Below are 10,754 nucleotides of genomic sequence, written 5' to 3'. Positions count from 1 at the left end.
ATTTAAACATCACAAAAGCTATTTGGTGCTAATGCATGTTTTGTAAAATTTACAGCTATTTATTATTATGTATTTAAAGACTTTGTATTTATTAAACCATAGCAAAAGGTGACAGAAATGAACATTGCTTGCTTCGACACACGTTTGCTGTGAAATGCATTGTGAATACTTGTGAATCTTAATAAATCCTTTTGTCCAACCCACCTCGCAGTCACAATTAGTATCGCAGTCCAAGGTGCTGAATTGACCCGGTATCTTCAGGACCAACATTTTTTCTCTTCGGGGGTGAGAAGCGTATTTGTGTGGCTTGCTTGTGAAGGCTTTGGTGCTGCCATCACAATTTGTAAAATATAACAAACTCCTGTGATATTTCCCTCTTTAATGTATGAAAATTAATTGTGATTGGTGATATATGTTTGGACATAAATTTCAGGTTCTCAAAAAGTCACAAGTGAAAAAAGAACACTTATGGTTTCTTTGAGCAAGACTCCACTGATCCAATACTCAAAGAATGCAATGTGTATAAGTAGGAGATCATCTGGATGTTGTTCTGTCCATATAGGGTTATTAAAAACGGATGGAGACCTGTCTGAATATTTTTCAAAGATTAGAGAATTTGAGAACTGGTGTGATAACAACCACCTTGCTCTAAATGTAGGTAAGACAAAGGAAATGGTGTTTGATCCTAGAGGAGTGGGTGATCACAGGCCACTGAGCATCCACAATCAAAATGTAGCACAGGTCTCATCATATAAATATCTTGGTGTCTTCTTTGATGATTCATTAACATGGCATATACATGTGGTAAATCTCTGTAGTAAGATACAACAAAGATTGCATTTTTTTTACGTTGTCTGAGAGTTCATGGGGTTGATCAAAAATTTATGGCAATCTTTTACCAGGCAGTAATTGAGAGTTTAATCAGATACTGAATCCCAGTATGGTTTGGGAATCTATCTGTGCAATCGAGATCAAAGCTGATACGAATGATACATACTGCTTGGAAAATTATAGGAGTGAAAGAATTGACACCATTGCAAACTATGTACGAACATGCCACTGTAAGACACGCTGAGAGGATTGTCTGTGATTTTTCCCATGTTTTGAATACGGAGTATGAGTTGTTGCCTTCTGGCAGGAGGTTCAGTGTTCCTCGATGCAGATTAAATAGATTTAAAAACTCTTTTATCCCAGTGTCTGTGAAGTTGTTAAATAGAGGAAGTACATATTTGTTATTTTATGTATTCAATATTTTGTGAATTGTTTTTGTCTAATGTGTGTACTGTATGACTGCAGCATGGGTTATGGCCCAAGACAAATTTCCCTACTGGGGACAATAAAAGTTTACCTTACATTACCTTACCTTACCTATTTCTCTTTCTTCCTCATGCCCTGTGTAAAAGACACACTCGCAAACTCAGTCTGTCAACTGAGGCACCAGCAGTACAGAGATATCTCAATCTGAGCCTAGAGAAGGCATTAGAGTTATTAAGGTGGATGCAGAGCCATGGCAGTAATGGATAATTGGGAAAGGGTGTACTAAAGGTGTTAAAGGCAGGCTGGAGTGAAGCTCTTCTCACAGCTACTGCTCTTAAAAACAAAGACCCTCACAATAGCCTAGTAGCATATACTGTCTTCATATCTTGATCTGTATAGAGGCTTGTTAAAGCTTGAGACAGCTTGAGCTGCCCATTAAAGGCACAAAGAGTGACCGGACCTTGTCAAATGACACCTTGCTTTAATGCGCCATCTTTTCAACAAAAATCCAGGGAATAGTCACGACTTATTTTAGCATTTATTTAGTATTCAGGTTTCTTCGAGTTAAGTCAGTTAAACCAATTTTTCAACACGACACAAATACAACACCCAATGCCCCAAGCCTGACCTCGACCCCAGTCAGCTGTCCGACACTAGGCCAATATCTAAGGTTTCCTGTATTTCCAAAATCCTAGAAAGGTTGCTGCACAGCAGATATGCTCATAGATACCAATAACATTCATGAATGTGTAACAGTCATGATTTAGGCCTCATCATAGCACAAAGACAGCACTGGTTAAAGTGGTAAATGACCAGGTAATGATCAGGGTTGCGTCTCCTTGCTGGTGTTGCTTGGTCTGAGTGTATTTCTGGCATTTCTGCATTATTATCTGCAATCTTAACTTTAATATTATTGGTCACAAAAATAATCCCTACATAATCTAAGCTGTATCATCATATTATCTCACTATCATTATTAAATATTGTCTACATTTCTTCTTTCAGCCATTTTGTCCTCCTCACTGCTCCTAACACTTTTTGACCGTATGAGCTCTTTTAAGGGTTAAGATGCTTTATGAATAACTTTTATCTTTGCTAGGATCTTCTCTTTTAAGGGGAAACACCCACATTTCTAAGGTCTTACTTAGAATTTCACCACTGAGAGCAAGAATCTTCATGAATACAGGCCCAGATAACCTCCACAATTTCCTACCATTTAGAACAAGTACATATCTAAAAGGAACCTGAGGAGAATTTTTGAGATTTATCAGAAGTATCCACATATAAATTAAGCATCCGCACTGTCCGGTTCTTTTCCTCCTCTACAGCTAAGACCATGTAAGTGATAACTGAACTTTAGAAAGAGGAACGAAAGGAATTTGATTTAATTTTGATGGAAAAGTAAGAAATACTTACCAGTATTTAAATGGTTCATGTGGATGGAATCGTGCAGATGCTCCTTTCATTAGAAACCTGATCTTCACCTGACTGCAGCACAAACAGGATCAGCAGTGTGGCGTCATGTGCACACACAAGCACACACATGCACACACACACACACACACACGCGCACACACACGCACACACAGTATAATAAAAGCCAGACTGAAGCTGTATGTTTTAGTTCTGTCTTTATTGAATAGCAGGGATCAGGACAGAGGCAAAACAAACGAACATACAAAAAAAAACAGCATTGTTTCTCTTCCATTTCCCTTTGCGTGAGTACATAAAGTACCGTTCTCTTTCCAGATCTTCTCTCAATCAGTTCACCATGACAATGAGTCATAATTAACATTTAATAAATTAAGCACAATTACACATCGTACATTACAGTGCAAATTCTTAGCATTTGCATGATCTGTTCTCTTATTGCACAAATTTAAGTTCCAGTGTAAACAGAAAGAAATCTAATCAAATTATATATATAAAAAGCAAATCAATACCTTTTAAAAGGGACATGTTGTCGATGATGAAATATTAACCACTGAGCTTTTAAGAAGAGCCACACGAGGTGAAGGAAGTAGGGGAAAAAAAACTGAGCGAGAAATGAAAACCATGCAGCTTCGACGACTTGTTTCTCTCACAAATCAGTTTATAACAATAATCGCTAAGTTTTTATAATCGTGAGTCTTTAATAAAACCAGCTCCAACATCATACAGCATCCTGCCACGTGTTAAACAGAAGAATGACGGTTCGATTGCATGCTGTTAGAGAACAGACGACACTAATACTGACAGATCGTTTTGTGGTTATTATTTTGTTTATTTGTGTGATTTGCTGATATTTGTTGTTATTATTAGATGATATCAGACAATACAGTCATGTATACCATTAGGTCACGTTATATAGCGAGTGATGTAGGCATTTTTATGATGGTGAGACGATTACTACGCAGTTCTACAGCGAGGTCTTAACTGCTGCAGCCAAAGCAAACATGTACCATAAGCATTTACATCAGATATGAGGAGTTGATACATGTATATGTGTGTGTGTTTGGGGGGGGGTACTGTTCACAAACCTCAGGCCCCACCTACATGTGTATGGATATTTTTTAAACATAGCTCCATTGTGGGTGCAGAAAGAAGAAATTATAGAAAGTTGAAGAAATTAAATCATAAATAATAAATTACAGAGTAATAAAACCTCATCTGTGGCAACCGTGACACGTGAGTCCAACAGGGCTGCAGTGTGGAAGGAGCGTCAGAAAGGTTTCTGAGCAACAAAAAAGCTGACGTTTGTTACCGGAAATGTCTGAAGCAGTAGCTGAAACTAGACCTCACCCGCGAAAGGGTTTCGCTGAACAGTAAACAGTTTCGCACCAATACCATGAAAAACAATTACTATAGCAGCACATCAGTCAGTGATTTATTCCTCTTATACTGAGGTCAAAAATTTTAAAATGTATTAAATAACACAAAATATTGGTTGTTGTTTTTGTTTTTTTTTTTAAATCCATTTGTAGGTACATTTAATGTTGAATGTCACATCTGTTATAGCAGCTAGAAACTCATTCCCTCAGCAGTCAGTTCAGGAACAGTTATTCTTCAAATTAATAAGACAAAAAAAAAATCTCAGCGTGTTATGTTACTGAGAAACCGCAAAGAAGCGTAAACTCCTCTGTCCTGAAAATGTGGAAGAACTTTCCAGCTTTACCTCAAGACACAAAGAAATCTCCTCAGAAAATAGCAACAATTCTACACCTTTTTTTTTCTGTTTATACTCTGCAGAGAGTGCGCTGCACACGTTCTGGCAGATGAGCTGTTACTATAGAAACGATAACGTATTAGAACAAGTGCGTTAATAGAAATTCGGACAAAATGAAATCAACACCTTCTGACCAATCAGAATTGAGAATTCAACAGCAGCACGATGTGAGGAAAGTGAAAAAAATGGTTTCACAACAAACCAGGATAAAATCTGAGTACTGAAGTGCTAAAGTCTAACAAATACTAAACAGCGTGTTTTAAAAAAAATACATTTTGAAATTAGGAAAATTCTAATGAAAAGCAACAACATTTAGATTTTCAGTCAATTCAATTCAAGAAAGCTTTTCTTCAGTGGTGAATTGCTTCATTAAAGCATACATTATGTTCTTTACTTTGTTTGTGTTTAAGTTTATTGTGTGTGTGCGTGTGTGTTCTCATTGTTAGCTTATTCTCTTCCACTGACATCAGGCTTCACGTCATTAAGACAGAGCAGAACTTCATGTCCTCTCTCTGAAAGATTGAGTGTGTGGTGTGTGTGTGGGGCTCTCCTACAGCAGGATTTGAGGATTTACAGTGAGAGATTTAATCTGCGCTCGCTGATGCACGCTGAGAGACATCTCTGTACTACTGAGTTTCAGTAATTAGAAACATCACGAGCGCTCTTCACTGAGATAACACACACCACAGCTGGTGTTCATCTGAACTGCGTTTGATCCTCAGATGTGGAGGTCAGACGCCTGATTCAGACTCTCGTCTCCTTCAGAAGAGGAGGGACTTGGAAATGGTTACAAGTTATTTATTAAAGAAGAACACTTTATCTGCTTGTAGTTACATTAATGAATAAGCTGTGTGTGTGTGTGTGTGTGTGTGTGTGTGTGTGTGTGTGTGTACAAATAACACACTCATAGCATGTGAAGAATTCCAGGAAGCTCAACTAAATAAAATCTTGCATAGAAAGCTTGGTAGTTGTGTGAAGTGTGTTTGTGTTGAGTGTGCGTGTAGTGTGTGTAGTGTGTATAAGACATTTTCTTGTAACTGAATCATTAGACTAACATGACAGCTACAGGAGCAGATTACATGTTCAGTGTATTATATAAAGCTTGTAATGATGAAGAGAAATGTACTGATGTTTTGCGAGCAGGTCTTTGAGTAAGTGTCACTTCACATCACTCCTGCAGCTCTTATTAATAATCTGTTCAGAATTTACTCTCATTCATGATGTAACATATCTGTACTGATAGGTTTGGTCTGACTCTCAGGGGCTGACTGACTGACGGTAACACCATCACACACACAAGGGCCGACATACACACACAGCATGTAGGCAAATACACACACACTCGTGCAGACACACATACAATCGAACTCACACTCACATACTCACACACACTCACACACACTCACACACACTCACACACACTCACACACTCTCACACACTCTCACACACTCACAGACACACAAACACTTAAACTCACACTCAAACTCTCACACACACTCAAATTCACACACACACTTACACTCACACACACACTGGAACACACCCACTCACTCACCCACACACTCATGCACACACAAACACACACACTCGCGTGCACACACACAGAGGGAGGTTCTTTACGAAGCACAGAAAATAGCAGGACCCATTGTGTTAGTGCATCTACTCGGCTGTACTTTGAAGCTCATCTGAAATAATTTTTTCCTCTATTTCCATTCTGGATAAACTTGTTGTGTTTTGATGAAGAAGAATCATTTACAACACTGAGTACATAACGAAGCATCAGAGTGTGAACACACTCACTCGTAACCGAAAAAGAGTTAACGTCCCTGCAGGACAAGAAAAGTAGTGCGCTGATTTATTGATCAGTTACTAATTACAGTAGCAAATCACACCGTCTCTCTCTCTCCTACTCAACACTGAGAAACAAACGGATGTGACCAGAACAGTAAAAATGTATGTTGTTCTTTTTAAAGGGCAACGTGGGGTGGGTTCACACAGCTCTTACACAACGAACATCTTCTACACAACATGTACACACGAGTCCAACAGGACCTCGCCTACATTAAAAAAAATAAAGACCATCAAACTACCAACTGTTCCATCGATTAGCAGGTTTATGATGATGTTTTAGAGTTTTCGCTGTTTAATAATATGGAAAATATTCATCTCTTCTAGATTGTCGTTATTATCTTGTCTGTTCTGCACTAGTCAGAATGGAGAGCTCAGGTCAAATGTTCATTCCAATTAAATTTATTAGCATTCTGAAGATTTAAAGGCAATAAAGGGATTGTCAATAGCCTTTCAAAATATAATGCACTGAATAAAGAGGACTTTTACCCAAAGCTTTCAGATTTCACCGGCTACAGACAGTGGGAAATTTCTTTTTTTAAAGGAAAGTGCTATCTGCCCTACATGAGCTCTGTACAACACAATAGTGTTATTGTGATTGGCAGGTGATGGAGTAAAGTCCCCCCACTCACACACACAGCCACTTACACTCTCCAGCCTCCTGGCCACATCACCGGCATTTGAAATGGTTCAATTTGAAATTGATCTCTGTGTTTTTTGTGATTTTTATTGTTAGTATAAATATGTATATATATATTTATATTCACTTTCATTCATGAGTTTTTGCTGAACTGCTAACGCACTAATAACACAGAGATCTGCCCTGAACCGTGTGTTTAGAGCCTAAGCAGATCAAACACTTCGGGTACTGATTGAGCTGTAGAGGAGGAGAGGAAGAAATAAGAGGAGAGGCATAGAGGAGCAGAGGGAAAGGGTTAATGGCTCTTTGGCTTAGGGAGGCGAGAGTTACAGGCATTGGAAAGATCTTGAGCCCTGATCTCTTCGTCTCTAGGAGCTGAGATCATTCTGATGCCTGAGTTGAGTGTAGATGGAATTAGACTGGACTGTGATGCTGAGCTGATGCAGGGTAGGCCACGGGAGGGAGGGGGCAAATGTCTGGTCCTGGATGGACCACTGAAACCCAGGTGAGCACCAAATGCACCTCGTGCTCCTCGTCGAAAGCCAACCTGCTCACTTCCTCTGGATTTCATGAGAACAGGAGCTTTCCTGTCTCTGCTGAATGAGTGATGGTCACTGGGTTGTTGATTCGTCCTGCTCAGCTGGGTGTAGTTACCGACGTGAGCCCTGGGGCTGCGTGACTCATCGATTCTGAGATGGGTGTTTAGCAGGAGGATTAGATTATCTGAGTTCAGAGTGCTGGAGGACAAAGAGGCAGCAGCGGCACTAACAGCAGGGGCAGTAGTGGGCACAGACGAGGGAAGCGTGGCATTACTGGTGGCAGAAACGGGGAAAACTACAGTGCAGGCCTGGGGCTTTAACGGACCATTACCAGGCTGGGCATCCACGTGGTCACTGCGGACCTCTGAGCGGGATGGGCGTGTTGCTCTTTCCAACTTTTTGTGCTCGCTGGCTGAGGGATGGGAAGGCTGTAGTATCTGAGGCTAAAGGGGAAAAAATAACAGAATTATTATAAACAAGTGATTTTCTAAGAGGTAAATTTTTTCACTGCATATTTCAAGAAATAAAAAACAAAAAGACCTTAGGAACATTTATCTAACTAAACAGCTATTGTGTGTTTATGTTCAAGCCCCTGTATGCTAATGTCAGGAAGTGTGATAAAGGAACTGATTTCCCAAAGATAAACCCCAGTCTAATCTTAACAGTTTCTTAGCCAAGAGGCTAAGTAAGAAGTTCAAACACAGCTTGTTTTCAGACGTGTATCTTTTCTCACTGACATGTTTGCTATCCAAGCATAGATTGGCGCCACCACACCTCAGTCTGCCCCTGAGCTATGGCTCGTTTGTTTGTTGAGATGTTTGTTTGATTTCAGCCAAATATGAAACAACTTATTTGTGTTTACAGCACCAAGAGCCTCAGTCAAAAAGATCTTTTGTCTTTTGAAAATGCTACTTTTGATTTCATTGGGACTATAAAGAAGAAGAACCCGTCCACAAAATAACGGATTCCCAGAGTGTAAGCGATGTTGGCAGGGCTGAGGGAAACTCAACAGCACTGTAATTATTAACAGTGATGTGGATTCCATGTGAGGCTATGAGGTCACAATCAAAGCTCAGTGCACAGCATACATCACACCAACCCACCACTTCAGCTGGCACATTAAGAATAAGACAGCGAGTTTCGGTTTTGACAAGTTCACGGTTGCCATGAACAGAGTCATTTACACGACGATTACACAAGCAGTTGTCAGGAGCAGACCACATATGCAGGCGTATGTCCGTCTGTCATGGCTGCCTCAAAGAGAATTATTCTGTATGATGCTCTCGTCGGCGGTGGACGGCTCTCCGGGTGCTACTGTGGAGCGGAGTTTTTGATGTGGGTTCTGCTTTCACACAGCCTTTCTTTAAGATCCACTTCATGTCTAAACCAAGTGTTTTACTCTCAACTACGCTGAGAGATATTAGAGTGTGAAATGGAACGGAGCTGAATCTAAAGGTTATCGTATCGAGATCTTAGTGGACTAGTGGACAGTCAGGTTGAGGTTTCTGGCTTCAAGCTGCCATGTTGCAGAAGGTCAGACAGAGCCGACTGAGCTCACTGACAACGAGAAGTGGATTTTTTGACTCACAGCACCACCTGCTAAACACGGTAGTACTTTCATGATGCTCACTGCATCGATTGCTCGCACCACCCTCCCCACCTGTCAATATTTGCCTCAGGCTTAAAGCTAGGACCTTAAAAATACATTTCTTTTTATAGCCACCAAGTCAGGGAGACGGAGAGGGAAAAGGGACGAGAGCAGCTGTTCACATAGTGCGACGTGACCCAGAACTTCAGCAGCCAAGCTGAGACTACTCACATACAGCCTTTCCTGTGAGGAAAGAAGAGGCAATGACCTCATAGTGACACTTCGTAAATAATTTATAAAGTCTTGTCAGGGTTTTGGACCCAGCAGTGGACAAACTGTGACACGAGAGAGAGAGAGAGAGAGAGAGAGAGAGAGAGAGAGAGAGAGAGAGAGAGAGAGAGAGAGAGAGAAGAAAGACATGACATAAAAGCATGAAGGTTTGGAAGGATGCAAAAAAAAAGCCATAAATGAGGAAAAGGCACAGCTAAGGAAAGGAGCAACATTCCCTGAGCAACATTCAACCTGCCTCATTTCCAGAACTTCCAAAATAAAACATCCTCCATCAGGCATATCCAAAGCCACGCCCACCTGACATTCACGCAGCACGACTGCCTCCGAATCCGAATTTAATTCAATGCTATACAAACTGACTGTATAAATATTTGAATAATGAAGCGCAGTCTCTCTGACAACTTCCGCACACAATTTAAATAATAATTAGAATAAGAATACAAATGTGGCATTGAGTTCCTGTTCACGTCAGGACCGAGGCACTGACGCATGAATAGAGCTTGAGTAGAAAGGATTTTAACGTGATTGGCATGTTCCAGCAAGGTCATGCATGAGACACGGAGCTTATCACACTGTCCTCATCGTTAATATACAGAGAAATGACATGAGGGCGCTGGGGTGAGAACAGCACGTCTCTCAGGTAGAACCGTTATCTCTCTACAAACAACCGTTAGATCTGAGCATTTCTTTACTGATCATCGTTACAATACACTTCACTTGAATAACCCGAGATAAGAAAATAATACGTGGAAACTTGACAGGAAATGAAGAAAATTTACACCAACGATCCTGCTTAGTGAGGATTAAAATCGAACTCCCAGAAACCTCTTTATAATTAATGTATAAAAGCTATTTTTAGCTCTTATGGACAGAAGAATCTAAATTAATGATACTGAGCGCATTAGTGTTAATTAGTGTTGGTGTTAGGATTAAAAAACATGAGAGAGCAAGTAAGAAAGGGACACACAGAAAGAGAGAGAGAGAGAGAGAGAGAGAGAGATACTGGGAAAGACAGACAGACAAATTGACAGACAGATAGAGAGACAGATATGTGGGATGAGGGAGTGGGTATTTTAGAGTAAAGTACTGTACCACGCTGTATCTGTGAAGTAATGCACTAACTCCTCCACTCCTGTGCCAGGGGCAGTGTGGGAGAGGCAGAGGGAGAGACAAGGAGAGGAGAACTCCGTCAGTCTCACACACACACACACAAACACCACAGTATTTAGCAGGGCTCAGCATTGCTCACAGAGCCAGAGGCTTCATGCACTTCATGCCAGCGCGTAAAACACAAACAAGCATCAAAACAGATGGAGAGAAAGAGGCCGAGTTTAACCAGCCGCTTACATCACCTCGGAGCTCCAGTGGAGTGTGTGGGAAGATCT

General features: G+C 40.6%; 1 protein-coding gene across 5 annotated transcripts in view; it reads right to left on the bottom strand.

Moving 5' to 3' along the window:
• Positions 1 to 2,873: 2,873 nt before the first annotated feature.
• ccser2b (coiled-coil serine-rich protein 2b) overlaps positions 2,874 to 10,754 on the bottom strand; it is a 50,042-nt gene continuing 42,161 nt past the window's right edge. For 3 of the 5 annotated variants that reach the window (XM_060862137.1, XM_060862154.1, XM_060862146.1), the window contains one exon: positions 2,874 to 7,933. In XM_060862137.1, the coding sequence (XP_060718120.1) occupies positions 7,247 to 7,933 (687 nt within the window). In that variant the 3' untranslated portion in view covers positions 2,874 to 7,246. Of the gene's footprint in view, positions 7,934 to 10,461; positions 10,502 to 10,754 lie in introns of all 5 variants that reach the window. The other 2 variants (XM_060862162.1, XM_060862169.1) reach the window with 2 other exon arrangements.

This window comes from Tachysurus vachellii, chromosome 2 (genome assembly GCF_030014155.1).
Source record: "Tachysurus vachellii isolate PV-2020 chromosome 2, HZAU_Pvac_v1, whole genome shotgun sequence".
Lineage (NCBI taxonomy): Eukaryota > Metazoa > Chordata > Actinopteri > Siluriformes > Bagridae > Tachysurus > Tachysurus vachellii.
The sequence above is the reverse complement of the archived record's forward strand: the minus strand, read 5'-3'. Positions and strand labels throughout refer to the sequence as shown.